The sequence below is a fragment of the Salmo salar genome, chromosome ssa04, assembly GCF_905237065.1.
Source record: "Salmo salar chromosome ssa04, Ssal_v3.1, whole genome shotgun sequence".
Taxonomy (NCBI): Eukaryota; Metazoa; Chordata; class Actinopteri; order Salmoniformes; family Salmonidae; genus Salmo; species Salmo salar.
In genome coordinates this window covers 75,372,087-75,390,502 of record NC_059445.1, presented here as the reverse complement: position 1 = coordinate 75,390,502, position 18,416 = coordinate 75,372,087, and the positions used below count along the sequence as shown (strand labels likewise).

The 18,416-nt window shown below is 43.0% G+C and overlaps 1 protein-coding gene across 1 annotated transcript in view; it reads right to left on the bottom strand.

Annotated features, from left to right (window-relative positions):
- stk10 (serine/threonine kinase 10) overlaps nucleotides 1-18,416 on the bottom strand; it is a 55,389-nt gene that overhangs the window by 28,748 nt on the left and 8,225 nt on the right. Inside the window, exons 2-5 of the mRNA XM_014198029.2 lie at nucleotides 14,787-14,951; nucleotides 3,759-3,807; nucleotides 1,914-2,063; nucleotides 104-176 (exon numbers count right to left, since the gene is read on the bottom strand). Of these exons, the coding sequence (XP_014053504.1) occupies nucleotides 104-176; nucleotides 1,914-2,063; nucleotides 3,759-3,807; nucleotides 14,787-14,951 (437 nt within the window). The remainder of the gene's footprint in view (nucleotides 1-103; nucleotides 177-1,913; nucleotides 2,064-3,758; nucleotides 3,808-14,786; nucleotides 14,952-18,416) is intronic.

Genomic DNA, 18,416 nt, shown 5'->3' with positions numbered 1-18,416 from the left:
ACAGTTTGACCAGAGCCCAATAAAAGGTGCCATTTTGGACGCAATCACTGGCAGTGTTGACACCCATTGTCATTCCCCTTTGTTTTCATGTGCATGTACTCACCAGTATGGTGTTCCTATAAAAGAGTCCCTTCTTTGCAGAGTTTTGGTATTTTTTGCTGACACGCCAAAATCCGCTGCAAGCATTGAGACAGAAAGAAAACAGAACAGTTCAAATGTTTTTCAGAATTCCATTTCTTGGAGGAGAGAATGACTGACAGGCCAGTGTTATAACCTCATTTCTTCTTTCGGGGAAGGAATACGTGTTTCTACACCGTAAAACTGCCATGACAGAGACAAGACGCAAAGCTGACTGATTAAATTTACAGCACAGGGTATAACATCCCAAACGACCTTTCCATTTCCCCAAACATGACCCAGCTCTTACAGACACGTTATTTCTGCTTTAGCAACACATGAGTCTTTCTCAGGATATTACCAGAGACCGCCTGGGATGAGACCAGGGCAATGTTGGCAAAGGTCTACAGTTCAGATTGTAGTCTTTTATACTACTACTACCACCTTTATTTACTAAGCAAGGCAATTAAAAACAAATTCTTATTAACAATGACGGCCTAGGCTACCTGGGGCGGCAGGTAGCATAGTGGTTAGAGCGTTGGGCCAGTAAAACTAAAGGTTGCTAGATCGAATCCTGAGCTGATAAGGTAAAAATCTGTCGTTCTGCCCCCAAACAAGGCAGTTAACCCACTGTTCCTAGACCATCATTGTAAATAAGAATGTTTAACTAGGCAAGTCAGTTAAGAACAAAGGTTAAATACATTGTTTTGTCATATTTTACCTTTTAACTGTTCCTAAAATCATGAACTGAGACTTCAGACTTCCCTTTGGTAAGTATAGTGTCTGATTTCTGTTAGGCCTTGAGGAATTCTTTAGGGGCTAATGCCTTTTCAGTGATGGTTGATTTGATTTGAGAATGGGACAACCCTATGAACTAGGATGAAAATACTCCACTTTCCCCAGACAGCAAGAGTATCTGTTGTCTGTTCCTGAGAAGCAGATCCAAATTCTACATCTATGGAGCAAAATGACAGGCCATGAGAACTGTACTGTACACGTCGGTCTTATTTGGGTAACTTTCCGTTAGAGGCTCTCCCAGTCATTAAAACAAAACTCCGGCGTCTGTCCTAGTGAAACTATGTGAGGCACTGAAGAGGGCCTTGTAACATGACGAATCAGTCAGACTGTCTGAAGTTCAGACAGCGGGTTGGAAGTCACTGACAGCGGGAGTTCCCAGGGGGTCCTTAAAGGTTCACGGGAGTTATCAGGCAGCCCTTTCGAGTACAGTACAGCTCTCTTCCCTGCTCCTCCCTTTCTCTCAGACTGACATTTATAAAGCTATTATAGGCTCCACAAAGCAGCCGTATTGTTTGGCAAGTGGTGATTCAACAAAAATCTGATAGACCTTTTGGACCCAAATCCTCAGCACACAGAACTTCAGGAATACTGAAACTCAACAGAATACTAGCTATAAATCACATAGAGGAAGAATTTATCAGAATGCCGCTTTCCCACACATGTCATATCTGATTCTTCCGAGATGCCTCAGGGAAGGACTTTTTCTAACTGGGTCGATTTATGTGAACATTCCCATCACGCTCTGCTTTCCAACAAGATAACAGCCACTTTTTCCAAAGACAACCGTGACCAATATACAATGTCCAATGAGAAGTCTTTGTTGCTTACTGGAGAATTAGTCCAAATAGTTTAAGACTGTGGATAACATAGAGGAAGATTAAGGGGGATGGTTAGATCCAATAAGTAGAACACTGGTTCTAGCATTCTAGAGGTCTCTGTGTTCTAGAAGAATACATTCTATGGGTAAAACACTGTGGAGGGAAAATATAGAGACTCACCTAGCTTGATGTCTCCCTCCAGTGTGAGAAGGATGTTGCCGGCCTTCAAGTCTCTGTGGATGATCTTGATGCTGTGCAGGTAGACCAGGGCCTCCAGCATCTGTTTACAGATGACCTGGATCTGGGGCTCTATCAGGCCCCGGTCCAGCTCTGCAGACCAGAAAGAGGCGAGGACACCGGTTAGGGGAACGGACATCACTTTAACTCACATCAACAACAAAAGTTTTACTTTAAATCCCCTCAAGAGAAAAATGGTACAACCCATTTTTACTGGTAACAAGTCAGAACTCCCCTGAAGGCAAGGTGGTTTATTGGGTCACCTAAGTATTTCCTATGCAGCAGATCAGGCTTCTGCCAGTACAAGATGTAAGTAGTCTTAAGAGGCCACTGCCCCCTGAGAGCCCAGAGAGTGTAAATTGACTTTGAGAAAACATTCACATGCTAAAGCAGGCTCTCTCAATTCTTTATGTGTTTGGTTAGCTGTATTTGGGGCCAGCGACTGCTGTAGGAGAAGCAGGAGGGCAATTCCACAGTACAGTAGAGCTCAGTAGTGTTCAGTACAGTAAAGGAGAGTATAGTTCAGTACAGTAAATTGTGTACTCAGATCTACTGAACAGTACATAATTAGACTCTTTACTGTGCCATCTAAACTTGTGAACCCAACTGTTTTGTGTGAATACTATGATTTCCCCATTGCAGCCAATTCAATTGCAGAAATTGCATTACTGATTTTTCTGAAATTCCGTTACCGATTTGGTAACGATTAACTAATGCCATTAACTAACTTAATTATTTGTCATTTGACAGCTCTAGTTGATGTATTTCTAATAACTTAAGACTTTTTCTGGTAGTTGATGTTTTCTAAGACCCCTTTTCCAACAGTTTGACCAGAAAGCAAAGCCTTTGTTTATTTCAGATTTTTAGGATGGAAAATGGTTGAAAATGTATATATGCCTTAATTTCTCAAAAATATAGACCCTTCGATTTAATTTGACACCCAATTCAACATGTTCATATGAACTTAATGTGTTGGTGCTCATCGGTCCTTTTACATGGAAACGACCAGGGGTCTGTCTCCTCTCCATCTGTGCTTAGTGTTTTGCAACAATAGCAGATCCATTACAGCGTGACGTCACTTGGCCTTGTTCGCCAATCATTTCATAATAAAGCAATATTCTTAAGAGTAACAATGCCTTGGCAGTTGCAGCTATGGCCTGAGTATAGAATCTGAAACATCAAATGGGAGAGGCGGGAAGCTTATGAAAGCAATGTTCTAAGGGAGAGAGCACATACCCATGAAGCACCACGCTGTCTACAGTACTGTGGGGTCCGGAATTATTGACACCCTTGATAAAGATGAGCAAAAAATACTGCATAAAATAAATACAAATACTGACCTATATTGTACGCATTTTTTGGGAGAAAAAGTACATTTTATACTAATACAATCTCTCAGATAAAGGGATTTTGCTTAACAAGTAATAAAAATCTAAAACAATATATGGGAGAAAAATAATTGGATCCCCTGTTTTAAATACTTCAGCACCCTCCTCTTGCATTGCGAGGATAATGACACTGAGCCTTTTTCTAAAATGTGTTATGAGATTGGAGAACACAATGGGAGGGATCTTAGAAAATTCCTCCATACAGAATCTTTCTGGCCTGTCGAAAGAACGCACGTGCAGAAAATACCTAATCTCTACTATAAAATATGGTGATGGATCTTTCATGTTATGGGGCTATTTTGCTTCCAATTTAGCATACAATATAGCTCAGATTTGAATTCTTTTTTGCTCATCTTTATCAAGGGATCCAATAATTCCGGACCCCACTATGTCTCCGTACCTAACATAGTAGCGTCCACGGCTCCTCCGGGGCAGAACTCAATCATGATCTGTGGGGATGAAGAGGAAAACAGTCAGTATTGTGATTTACAGTATTATCAGGAAATAAACAAAATATAAATTGACTACAATTGTATTAGGAAATACAAACTAAATACAAACTTCCTAAAAGGGATTCCATGGAAAGTCACATTTTCTAGAGAACCATCAACATGACGCACTTCAAAAGTCACAGGCAGATGTTCGTAGCTATTGTTTGACCTTTAATGTGATCACTTCAGAAGCTTCCCAGAGAAAAAGGACGAGGGGTAAAGAAAGAGAGAAGATGGATTAAATGGAGGGGGGCTGAGAGGAGACGAGAGGGAAGGTCCAGAGAAGTGACAGGTAGTAGTCTAGCTGCCTTCAATCTTACTGAGATACACTGGTCTCTCTTGGTCTCTCTCTGCTGTATCGCCCTGAGAGAATGTCTGAAATCTAGAGAAGAGGGAGAGACAGGAGTCGTAGGCAGTAAGGCCTCTTGGAACTCAGATAATCTACACAATAAAAGACAGCACATGTCAGCAGCAAACACCTGACGCTGCCCAGTCACCAGGAGATTAACCAACAGCTCCCTTTCTAGTCGTACACTCCTGTCTCTGACATGTGTTGAAAGCCCTCTCAATCACTCTACAATGCCTCGTGTCGCTATAGGCGATACTCACCGTGGCCGTACAGAACAGCACTACAGTCAGTGTGTGTTTAGCAATGGATGGGATAACAGACTGTCACTGTAACATAAACCAAATACCATCCCTGCCAAGGTGAAACAGCAAGAGCTGAGGAAAGGCAGAAACAGAATAGAAAAAAGGAAAAAAGCCCACTGACATCAATCCCTTGCATCTGCACTGTCAAAGGCTTCTTATGAATGTGTCATGCAAGTCAACAGGGGGCCGAGCACAATAAAGCCAGAGTAGAAAGGCGTTTTGATCATATTCCACGTGACTCGAGGGTTGGTGGGGTACAGTAACTTTAACATACCTGCGTTGTTAAAGGGATTCTGGGAGCACCTCAAATATTCAAAGAGGTGTGTTCGCGCGCACATGCATGTTTCTTTATCCAAGGCACTCAGATGGCTTGTCACTGTTCATCAACAGCATACATATCTCACTGTTACTCAATCGTCAGGGGATTGAGTAACACAGACTAGGTCTTGTGTTGCCATAGCAAAAAAGGCCCTCTCCAACCATTAATTCACCTCTGTGCTATAACACCATTGTCAAAGCAACAAAACCAATGGAGGACTTACAGGTAGTCACTGTACATAAGTGGACACACACGACTCCATCCCCAGCCGAGGGAGGTGCCCATGTTCCAGTCAGTCTTGGCTAGCCTCCACAGTAAACCAAGGGCGTCTTACGAGGCATAAGGTGATTTTAAAAAGTAGTGTTTGTGAGGCCTTGTATTAACATTGGATCCACTGCAGTTTATTGAGGTTAATTTGTGGTTTTTCCTAAATCCCTACTTATCCTCTCATCAACAAATACTTTAGATGTGGATGACAAGCTAGGTAAATATAGACTTAAGAGGAAGGCATACCTGGTACAAACTCAACATTGGCTGTGTCCACTGAACGCCATTCAAATGAATTCATGATAAACACCTACTGTAAAATTCTTTATCAGCTTGTGGTTTTATGTATAGACAACAGGAAGTGTTTAGTGGAATCTATCACTGCTACTGTAGGTAAATCACAGCAGTTTTCTCCCTTCGAGGGAATGTTGGCATGGTTTCCAGATGACAAGAGCAATTTTGCACTGGGGAAAGATGTGATCCAACTGGTCAGACCGCAGACAAACTACAGCCTGTATGTTCCTCTTAGAGAGAACTATCTTAATAATTGATGACTGTTAAAAGATGCCGTTTCACTGGCTAAGCCCTCTGAATTTATGCCACTGACTGCTCAGTCGGGCAAGGTAAGTTGAGCTGATGCTGGTGCAGACTTGCAACCACTGTGTTAGATACACAAGTAAATTGGCTTATGTAGCACTTTGGCGACATTAACGTGGTATTTAAGTTCCTTCAACTGTGTACCGACACCGACAGTGATTTGCAACCTCATCTTCTAAGGAATCTCCCGGACATCTTTTCTCCATCATGCACAGAATCAGCATTATGCATAGTGACACTTTGGGAATTGAGTAATGTTCCAGTGATAGACAGATACAGTTTTAAAATTGGTTTAGAACCCATTTAACAGGTCGAAGGTTTGTCACCCTTTGAGAACATAATTCAGAGAAAATACATATCACATTCTATAAGATTCGATCTTGGGTCCAGTACTGTATGTATATATGCATACATAGTACCGTTCAAAAGTTTGCGGTCACTTAGAAATGTCCTTGCTTTTGAAAGAAAAGCTAATTCTTTTGTCCATTTAAACATCAAAATTGATCAGAAATACAGTGTAGACATTGTTAATGTTGTAAATGACTATTGTAGTTTGAAACGGCTGATTTTTTTATGGAATATCTACATAGGCGTACAGAGGCCCATTATCAGCAACCATCACTCCTGTGTTCCAATGGCACGTTGTGTTAGCTAATCCAAGTTAATCATTTTAAAAAGGCTAATTATAATTTTGAAAACCCTTTTTCAATTATGTTCGCACAGCTGAAAACTGTTGTCCTGATTAAAGAAGCAATAAAACTGACCTTCTTTAGACTAGTTGAGTATCTGGAGCATCAGCATTTTTGGGTTCGATTACTTTCTTCTGAAACTCGTCAGTCTATTCTTGTTCTGAGAAATGAAGACTATTCCATGCAAGAAATTGCCAAGAAACTAAAGATCTCGTACAACGCTGTGTACTACTCCCTTCACAGAACAGCGCAAACTGGCTCTAACCAGAATAGAAAGAGCAGTGGGAGGCCCCGGTGCACAACTGAGCAAGTACATTAGAGTGTGTAGTTTGAGAAACACAAGTCCTCAACTGGCAGCTTCGTTAAATAGTACCCGCAAAACACCAGTCTCAACGTCAACAGTGAAGGACTCCGGGATGCTGGCCTTCTAGGCAGAGTTGCAAAGAAAAAGCCATATCTCAGACTGGCTAATAAAAAGAAAAGATTAAGATGGGCAAAAAGTACACAGACACTGGACAGAGGAACTCGGAGTCGCCTCTTCACTGTTGAAGGTATGTCTAAGTGACCCCAAACTTTGAATGGTAGTAATATATATATATATATACACACACTGCTCAAAAAAATAAAGGGAACACTTAAACAACACATCCTAGATCTGAATGAAAGAAAATCTTATTAAATACTTTTTTCTTTACATAGTTGAATGTGCTGACAACAAAAATCACACAAAAATAATCAATGGAAATCCAATTTATCAACCCATGGAGGTCTGGATTTGGAGTCACACTCAAAATAAAGTGGAAAACCACACTACAGGCTGATCTAACTTTGATGTAATGTCCTTAAAACAAGTCAAAATGATGCTCAGTAGTGTGTGTGGCCTCCACGTGCCTGTATGACCTCCCTACAATGCCTGGGCATGCTCCTGATGAGGTGGCGGATGGCCTCCTGAGGGATCTCCTCCCAGACCTGGACTAAAGCATCCGCCAACTCCTGGACAATCTGTGGTGCAATGTGGCGTTGGTGGATGGAGCGAGACATGATGTCCCAGATGTGCTCAATTGGATTCAGGTCTGGGGAACGGGCGGGCCAGTCCATAGCATCAATGCCTTCCTCTTGCAGGAACTGCTGACACACTCCAGCCACATGAGGTCTAGCATTGTCTTGCATTAGGAGGAACCCAGGGCCAACCGCACCAGCATATGGTCTCACAAGGGGTCTGAGGATCTCATCTCGGTACCTAATGGCAGTCAGGCTACCTCTGGCGAGCACATGGAGGGCTGTGCGGCCCCCCAAAGAAATGCCACCCCACACCATGACTGACCCACCGCCAAACCGGTCATGCTGGAGGATGTTGCAGGCAGCAGAACGTTCTCCACGGCGTCTCCAGACTCTGTCACGTCTGTCACGTGCTCAGTGTGAACCTGCTTTCATCTGTGAAGAGCACAGGGCGCCAGTGGCGAATTTGCCAAACTTGGTGTTCTCTGGCAAATGCCAAACGTCCTGCAAGGTGTTGGGCTGTAAGCACAACCCCCACCTGTGGACGTCGGACCCTCATACCACCCTCGTGGAGTCTGTTTCTGACCATTTGAGCAGACACATGCACATTTGTGGCCTGCTGGAGGTCATTTTGCAGGGCTCCGGCAGTGCTCCTCCTGCTCCTCCTTGCACAAAGGCGGAGGTAGCAGTCCTGCTGCTGGGTTGTTGCCCTCGTACGGCCTCCTCCACGTCTCCTGATGTATTGGCCTGTCTCCTGGTAACGCCTCCATGCTCTGGACACTACGCTGGCAGACACAGCAAACCTTCTTGCCACAGCTCGCATTGATGTGCCATCCTGGTTGAGCTGCACTACCTGAGCCACTTGTGTGGGTTGTAGACTCAGTCTCATGCTACCACTAGAGTGAAAGCACCGCCAGCATTCAAAAGTGACCAAAACATCAGCCAGGAAGCATAGGAACTGAGAAGTGGTCTGTGGTCACCCCCTGCAGAACCACTCCTTTATTGGGGGTGTCTTGCTTATTGCCTATAATTTCCACCTGATGTCTATTCCATTTGCACAACAGCATGTGAAATTTATTGTCAATCAGTGTTGCTTCCTAACTGGACAGTTTGATTTCACAGAAGTGTGATTGACTTGGAGTTACATTGTGTTGTTTAAGTGTTCCCTTTATTTTTTTGAGCAGTATATATATGTATTTGGCTAAGGTGTATGTAGATTTCCGACTTCAACTAATATATATATATATATAAATATATAAAAGTTACTTAGTTGAAGTCGGAAGTCTACATAGACCTTAGCCAAATACATTTAAACTCAGTTTCTCACAATTCCTGACATTTAATCCTAGTAAAAATTCCCTGTCTTAGGTCAGTTAGGATCACCACTTTATTTTAAGAATGATAAATGTCAGAATAATAGTTGAGAGAATGATTTATGTCAGCTTTTATTTCTTTCATCACATTCCCAGTGGGTCAGAAGTTAACATACACTCAATTAGTATTTGGTAGCATTGCCTTTAAATTGTTTAACTTGGGTCAAACATTTCAGGTAACCTTCCACAAGCTTCCCACAATAAGTTGGGTGAATTTTAGCCCATTCCTCCTGACAGAGCTGGTGTAACTGAGTCCGGTTTATAGGCCTCCTTGCTCGCACAAGCTTTTTCAGTTCTGCCCACACATTTTCTATAGGATTGAGGTCAGGGCTTTGTGAGGGCCACTCCAATACCTTGACTTTGTTGTCCTTAAGCCATTTTGCCACGACTTTGGAAGTTTGCTTGGGGTCATTGTCCATTTGGAAGACCCATTTGCGACCAGGCTTTAACTTCCTGACTGATGTCTTGAGATGTTGCTTCAATATATCCACATAATTTTCCTCCCTCATGATGCCATCTATTTTGTGAAGTGCAGCAGTCTCTCCTGCAACAAAGCACCACCACAACATGATGCTGCCACCCCCGTGCTTCACGGTTGGGATGGTGTTCTTCAGCTTGCAAGCCTCCCCCTTTTTCCTGCAAACATAATGATGGTCATTATGGCCAAACAGTTCTATTTTTGTTTCATCAGACCAGAGGACATGTCTCCAAAAAGTATGATCTTTGTCCCCATGTGCAGTTGCAAACCGTAGTCTGGCTTTTTTATGGCGGTTTTGGAGCAGTGGCTTCTTCCTTGCTGAGCGGCCTTTCAGGTTATGTTGATATAGAACTTGTTTTTACTGTGGATATAGATACTTTTGTACCCGTTTCCTCCAGCATCTTCACAAGGTCCTTTGCTGTTGTTCTGGGATTGATTTGCACTTTTCACACTAAAGTACGTTAATCTCTAGGAGACAGAACGCGTCTCCTTCCTGAGCTGTATGACGGCTGCGTGGTCCCATGGTGTTTATACTTGCGTACTATTGTTTGTACAGATGAACATGGTACCTTCAGACGTTTGGAAATTGCTCTAAAGGATGAACCAGACTTGTGGAGGTCTACAATTTTTTTCTGAGGTCTTGGCTGATTTCTTTTCATTTTCCCATGATGTCAAGCAAAGAGGCACTGAGTTTAAAGATATGGCCTTGAAATACATCCACAGGTACACTTCCAATTGACTCAAATGATGTCAATTAGCCTATCAGAAGCTTCTAAAGCCATGACATAATTTTCTGGAATTTTCCAAGCTGTTTAAAGGCACAGTCAATTTAGTGTATGTAAACTTCTGACCCACTGGAATTGTGACATCGAGTTATATGTGAAATAATCTGTCTGTAAACAATTGCTGTAAAAATTACTTGTATCATGCACAAAGTAGATGTTCTAACTGACTTGCCAAAACTATAGTTTGTTAACAAGAAATTTGTGGAGTGGTTGAAAAATGACTTAATGATTCAACTGTGTGTATATATATATATATATATATATATATATATATATATATATATATATATATATATATATATATATATATATATATATCCCCTTGGTAGAAAGCACAGCATTGATTGTCACTGCTACACTACTTTACATTTCTGAGAAGGATTTTAGCTCCACGGATAAATTATTAGACTGTATTAGTGATTTAAATACTTGGGATGGCTCACAACTTCCTCCATCTAAATCAAGACAAGACCAAGGTACTTATTGTTGGGGCCAAAGCACAGAGAGAGAATCTAGTTGCACATTTTAATTCACAGGCAATAAAGACCAAACAGGTAAAAAAAAACCTTGCTGTTATTTTAGATTCTGAACTAAATTTCAAAATCACACATTAGGAATGTGACCAAATAGCTTTTTACCACTTGAGGAACATTGCCAAGGTGCGGCCGTTTCTCTCTCTCTCTCTCTCTCTCAACCTGCTACAGAGAGACTCATCCATGTTTATGACAAGCAGGCTTGACTACTGTAATGCTCTCCTGTCTGGTCTACTCAAGAAAGCCATTGGTCAATTGCAAAACATACAGAATGCTGAAGTACGGGTACTGACCAAGACCAGATGGAGAGCACATATTACACAGGTTTTAAGGTCTCCACACTGGCTGCCTGTGAGTTTTAGAATTCATGTTAAGATTCTATTGGTTTTTAAATCAATCCATGATTGTGCACCGCAATACATGTCAGACATGCTTTTAAGTTATGTACCCAGTAGGTCCCTCAGGTCCTCTGGCACTGGCCTTTTAACTATCCCAAAGTCTAGGACCAAGAGGCATGGAGAGGCAGCCTTTGGTTACCATGCCCCCAGCCTCTGGAACAGCCTGCCTGAGAACCTGAGGGGGGCCGAAACTGTGGGCATATTTAAAAGAGATCTTAAAACACATCTTTTTAGCTTTGCTTTTCCTTAGGATGCTTTTTAGTTGGTCAGTTTGTGTCATTCTTTTTTTTTTTATCTTATGTTTGTTGTGTAGTAAACATTTCAGCTTTTATTTAATAGTTTTGTTTTTTTCCTGTTAAGCACATTGCATTGCATGTCTGAAATGTGCTGGATAAATAAAGCTTGATTTGATGGTACATTACAGTATGTCTTCAGGATAGATTCAGAATGAAGAACGTTAATAGACAGACAACACGTTGCTCTACGTGAGGTACCGTAGCTCCACTGAGATGGTGAACAAAAGGGGATGAGGGCATATTTACTGTAAACGGAGTGGCGCTGTGCTGGGGGGATAAAAACAAGAACAGGGATCCTACACGGACATCATTCACCTCCTGTTTAATGGTTCCTCTCCCAGTCTCCATCTCTACCTCTGCTTGGTATCAACTGAACAGAACACAGCAGCATTTCTTTAGACTGAGAGCCCTCTCTTCGTCAAGAGGCAGCCTCAAGGAGATAGACTTATTCACAAGGAATAAATGATGCATTCGAATTACACTCAGTCTCACAGTGTGCAGTAGGGTTTTGTGTTGGCCCTAGGAGTGGCAGTAGACTACACTGACTGCACACTAAGAGACACACCATCCATCTGTTAACACCTACTAATAGAGTTCGAGTTTATTATTGGTTGATCTCCAGATGAAAACATTCATGGCTGGCTGCAGTCCCTCTCAACTAATAATGAAAAATGTAACTGGTCCTGTAAGACAGGGTCTGTTTGATAGATCAGAAGTTGGATAGTTAGTCAAGATGGAGTGATTCCAGAAGTGAACAAAAGCTTATAAATGGTGTGTGTGTGTGTATGTGGGTCTGCTGTCTACGCCACTGTGTGGGTCTGCTGTCCACGCCTCTGTGTGGGTCTGCTGTCCATGCTTGTGTGTGTGTGTGTGTGTGTGTGTGTGTGTGTGTGTGTGCGCGTGTGTCTACTGTCCATGATCGTGTCTGTGTGTGCGTCTGTGTGTGTTAATGTCAGCAGTCAATTAGCTACCCTACGGTAAAGGCCCCCTGTTTCTCACGCTGTGGCTGGAAAACAGATTGTTCCTAAATGAGAACAAACAGCCTTCTCTCTCTCCCCAGAGCAGAGTAGGTGGGCAGCGGAATGTGCTCTCCGGCTGAAAGAGGGGGGTTTCTGAGGCCCGCAGCCCAACTGCCGGTTCCATCTGCAGCGTCTCTTCAGTAGAGACACCCCACCCAGCCTAGGCAGACTGGCATCCTCCAGGGATCACACATCTTTAGTCATCCCCTTGGCACTGGCCCTTGGCCAGGGAGAGGCAATACTCTCGCTTTTTGGTGCCAGTGTTTGTGTAGAGGTGCTATTGTCAGACGACTCATCCCCACCCAGAAACATATTGGGTTGTTCTGACACTGGAGAGAGAGAGAGGCCAAACTATAACCTGATTCTTTCTGATGATATCCAAGTATGACATAGTTCTATTGTGTCATCTAAACCGCCAATCTTAACAGCTCCATTAGCATAAATAAATGGTGGGAAGTGGTGTATAAGTGAGCACTGCATCTGGCTACTCACTCTGGACGGAGGAAATAACCTGGGCCTCTTGAGTAAGATCACATTGATGTCGGACTATACTGTCCATGTACACTCAATGATAGGCTGCACCATTTTAAATGTAGAATAGTTGAGAACGAGAGCAGAGAGAAAACTGAAAGAGAAAACCACACCAAGACAGGAAATGTGTGGTTGGAAAGCTGTACGTGTATTTGCACACTGCCCTTTATCAAAACACAATGAGCTGACACAGTCTCGATGCAGAGGCCTTGTAGAAAGGAAAATGTACCTTTCGCACTGTGGAATTTCAGCTATGCCCTAGCAGGGGTGCAACAAGCCTCTGGGTTTTCAACAGCTGGAGAGGGGGAGCAATAGACCTGCTGCCATGTACAAGGTGCCCCAACACTGCACTAAAGCCATATGATGTCATACCCCACTCCTCTGTCTGTTAAACTTCTACTCTGAACTCTATGAGAGATGGAATCATTTTGTGTACAGAACCATTTAAAAATCGGCAGGAATGAAATTTAGAAAATTCTTGGCATCTACTTGGTCTGTAAGAACCACACTTAAAGCTGCACTATGCAGACACCGCTCCGACCATTTCCTGGGTGCTAAAATTGATAGTTTGTTTAATTTCAGTTTAAACTGCTGTGAAATATCACCCAAAAAGCTACATAATGCAGCTTTAAGATAATCTACACTTCTGCCTCTATGACCATTTCAACACAGCAGTTTTACATCACTTTGGCTTTTAGCTGTCGAGTTGAGTTTATACTGCACTTATATCCAGGTCATGGTTTCAAAGGTCACATTCGGTCATGCAATGATAGTCACAAAAATACTGTATTCATATAAATAATTAATCATAAATGCCAGAATCCAACTCAATGTGTATTACAGTTCAGAATAACATAAAGTGTTGCTGCAGTATGAACAGTGTGCATCAGAATAACAAAGTGTTGCTGCAGTATGAACAGTGTGCATCAGAATAACAAAGTGTTGCTGCAGTATGAACAGTGTGTATCAGAATGACATCATAAAGTGTTGCTGCAGTATGAACAGTGTGTATCAGAATGACATCATAAAGTGTTGCTGCAGTATGAACAGTGTGTATCAGAATAACATAAAGTGTTGCTGCAGTATGAACAGTGTGTATCAGAATAACAAAGTATTGCTGCAGTATGAACAGTGTGTATCAGAATGACATCATAAAGTGTTGCTGCAGTATGAACAGTGTGCATCAGAATAACATCATAAAGTGTTGCTGCAGTATGAACAGTGTGCATCAGAATAACAAAGTGTTGCTGCAGTATGAACAGTGTGTATCAGAATAACATCATAAAGTGTTGCTGCAGTATGAACAGTGTGTATCAGAATAATAAGTGCTGCAGTATGAACAGTGTGCATCAGAATAACAAAGTGTTGCTGCAGTATGAACAGTGTGTATCAGAATGACATCATAAAGTGTTGCTGCAGTATGAACAGTGTGTATCAGAATAACATCATAAAGTATTGCTGCAGTATGAACAGTGTGTATCAGAATGACATCATAAAGTGTTGCTGCAGTATGAACAGTGTGTATCAGAATGACATCATAAAGTGTTGCTGCAGTATGAACAGTGTGCTAGATTATTTGTTTTAACAATAACTTGTTGGCTTGTGACCATTTTCTTTTTTGCTACATTTTGTAATTCCTAGGATACTTGATGTCCGGGACCAGCATGCTTCATAAGGTCACTAGTGTTTGTCTTGGAAGACACGGGCAGATTACAAAGTACATGCAAAACTGCAGTGTATTCAATTATGAGAGAGAGAGAGAGAGAAAAAAGTATCCTAGAGGGAGGAAGTGAACAATGTAGCTAGATCCTCATAGAATCTATAAAGGTTCACCATCAGGTTAGGTCAGAACCTATTCTGTAATAGAGGGCTATGGAATGGATCAGACCATTGATTTGGCTAACAGTTTTGGGAGTTCCAGTACAAACTCCACAGGGTCCAGTTCCGGCTCACCGTCGGCACAGTGGCTCATGGGTGACCCACTGTCGCCCGGAGGTCTTACCCAGAGCTTGGCGTCGTGGTAGAAGGCGTCTAGCAGTTTGACAATGTAGCGGTGGTCACACTTGGCCAGGATGTCTATCTCCACCATGTACTCCTCCAGCTCCTCTTCCGTCTTTGTCTCAATCACCTTGGCCGCAGCCAGCGCTCCAGTCTCCTTGTTTTTGGCCTAGAAGATAAAGGAGTCAACATGTCAATATTTACACCATCTTGTCCTCATTTAGTGTTCATGAGATGAAGGATATCGAGCCATTTATACATTCCATTTATATTAATTTTGCTTTGCGATTCTATCCTAACAGGCGTTATGATCTATTGGGCGACTGGTAAATGTCAAAAGGTCAGCAAAAGGTCAGCACACAGGAAGTAGGCTACAGGCATCATTTCTGCACAAGGGGGCTATTTAAATAGGCTACACGAGGACAGTGAATTTTATCAGAGGGTATACTGAGTAATACTAACAAAAATCATAGGTGGGGCCGGCTGTGGTGAACTAGTAGGGGCGTTAGGAAGGAAATTGAACTTGTGAAAACCACCCCATTTCGAAATGAACTTCCGTGTTTTTCTAATGTGACTACAATTGAAAAGGTAGTGAAGACATCACGAGTCTCATATTGCGAAATAAGCAAATGGACTTCATGGAGTTAAAGTTACTAGTCTTAGTGAATTAACATATGTCACACATTAAATACTGGAAACTAAATTTGACAATATAGGTTGGACTTCAAAAACCCTATCTGGTCCACCCAATGAATTCCTCTGTGTGTGTGTGTGTGTGTGTGACTAAGACTTTCTCATGGAAATAAAACTTTATCAAAAACCTAGCAGAGACAAACAAGAGTCTAATAAAAGTTTTACTTAACGGCTTAAAAAGCACAACAGGAAAGGAACCTGCACACCCTGTAAGAGCTAAGGAGAAGGAACCACAGTGCAGTCAGCCAGCCCATCCATCCACATTGACAAGGCACTACAAATGAGTTAGAAACACTGTCCCCGACTGCATGATAAACCAGCATCAGGAAGGGTGAGTAAGTGGTGACCACATGGCAACAGACAGGAAGTACAGGTCTCTGTCAGAGGTTATAGTTCTGAGAATGAATAAATCTAGGTTAAACAAGTTGTACTCTGGATAAGAGCGTCTACTAAATGACTAAAATGTAAGTGTGTGTGTGAATGAAAGCAAAGACTGTGAGAGAGAGCAACAACAAAAAATGAAGAGAAAGGATGTTGTGCGTTAACAATGGGAGAAAAAAAAGAGGTAAAAGTCAAAGCAGAGAGAGACGTATCTGTCTTTATCTATAGTATAGGCAGATGGATATACACTGAGTATACCAAACATTAGGGACAATTAGGAGCCTCAGAAGAACCTCAAATCGTCAGGCATGAACTCTACAAGATGTCAAACAGGGATGTTGGCCCATGTTGACTCCATTGCTTCCCACAGTTGTGTCAAGTTGGCTGGATGTCCTTTGGGTGGTGGACCATTCTTGATACACACGAGAAACTTGAGCGTGAAAAATCCAGCAGCGTTCCAGTTCTTGACACAAATCGGTGCGCCTGGCACATACTACCATACCCCGTTCAAAGGCACTTAAATATTTTGTCTCGCCCATTCACCTTCTGAATGGCACACATACACAATCCATGTCTCAAGGCTTAAAAATCATTCTTTAACCTGTCTCCTCCCCTTCATCTACACTGATAGTTTTGAGCAAGAGAGTGAGTGAGGATAGCTCAAGCTACTCCCAATGACCTGGAGATGCGAGGCTGCAGACTAAACAGCCTGGTGGGGTCCAGTGCCTGAGGGTCTGTGGGAAAACATCTGGGTAAACAGTGTAGTCACGCACACGCCTGCAGACACTGGCCTACCATAATTACAACCCTGAGAGTTCCCGAAGATGGAATAACTCCAGGGCCTTTTTTAAAATGAGGACTCAGTTTTTCCTGGTGAGGTCACATGGTTAGGAAACTTAACCTTTGCATACAGTGTGTGACTGGAGAGACATGATAGTGTATCTGATAATGCGTCGCAGAGCATTTGCATTTCATCACCACATCCAGGAAACGGCTCTGCTCCCACCACGGAAACCCCCATCTCAGAGTCAACAGGGGGCCCCGTTAGGTCACAATTCCCGCTTAACGAGTCTGCATAACCAAGCGCGCTAACCCCGCACTCTCGCTTTCCACCCCTCTCGCCCTCTCTTTATCACATTCTGAGGCTTGGGGAAAGGTGCACGCTGCTCGTGCCTGACGGAGTCATTACCTCTTTTCCGCTCGCGTCTAGTCTGCCTTGTAAAAGGCCAATCCCCCACCCTGCTCTGCAGCTCAGTGGGAACACGACCCAGGAATGTGCTTCTGGGCTTCAGTTGAGTTAGGAGCGGTGGAGAGAGGGAGAGAGCATCTTCCCATCTGTAAGTCTGTCTGTCTATGGGGGAGGGAAGAGGCTGTACTGTACACAGAGGAAATGACACTGAAACGCCTCATTGTGCCTCAAGGGAGCACTGACTTCCTGGAAGTCTCTCCACTGGAGGAGGAGGAAGAGGGGTGCTGGGTGAGCATAGAGGTTTATACTCACACTAACCTAAATTGTACTAACAGAAAGAAAAACTGACTCAACACCACCTCTTCTTCCTCTCCATTATCCCACTGAGGAACAACAAAGCAGTGCTCTCTCTAACCCAATCATCCCACTGAGGAACAAAACAACTGTTCAGTGGATTGTTTTGCCCAACATTTCCATGGATGTCAGGGACAACTAACCGTCACAGGCCCCTTTCTTTTGCTATAGCTCGCCTGTCTGTGACCGCCTGCAACCGCCTGTTGGCGTCCCTTCATGGGAGAAGTTGCTCGTCCTCTCAGTGCTCCACAAAAGGTCAAAGCAGTAAAACGAGGGATCAGCTTCTTCACCCCTGCCTCTGGGGGTACGTGATGAGAACACACACAGATCCAGTTAGTGGAGTGATGTTCACTGGGCAGATTACTACACCTGGCTGTGAAAGGAGAGGAGCAGACACACTGGGCTCAGCGGGTGGTGTGTGTCTGCTCTCTGCTGCTGCTGGCACAGCCTCCTGGGGCCAACCACTTCCAGGTTGATAGCAGCATACAGTACAGTAACCATGAGGCGGTGTGCCGAGGCGTGGGCCTGCCTGCATGTACACTGTACACTTTGCCAGAGTGCACATGCACACAGGCTGACAGGACACTAATCCCAGCCCCAGCCCAGCTCATCTCTAGAGAATGTGTGCTTAACCTTTGCCCTGGCGTTAAGATGTACAACCCTGAACATTTCTCTGAACAGGAATGTCATGTCTAGAATTCTTGTTAACATTGGGCTGCCTAGTAAATCTTAATCTCCCTCTGAAAATGACTCAAATCGATTTATCATTATGACAAATGAAAAAGACGTCTCAGGCAGCTTTGGATTTGGGTCCTGGGAACACCAGGCTTGTTTGTTTGATTCTCATATAAGACTGTGGCTCAGTTGGTAGAGCATGGTGTTTGCAACGCCGGCATGGTGTGTGCAACGCCAGGGTTGTGGGTTCGATTCCCACGGGGGGCCAGTACAATTTTATTTTTTTATTTAAAAAAATGCACGAAATGAAAATGTATGAACTGTATGCATTCACTACTGTAA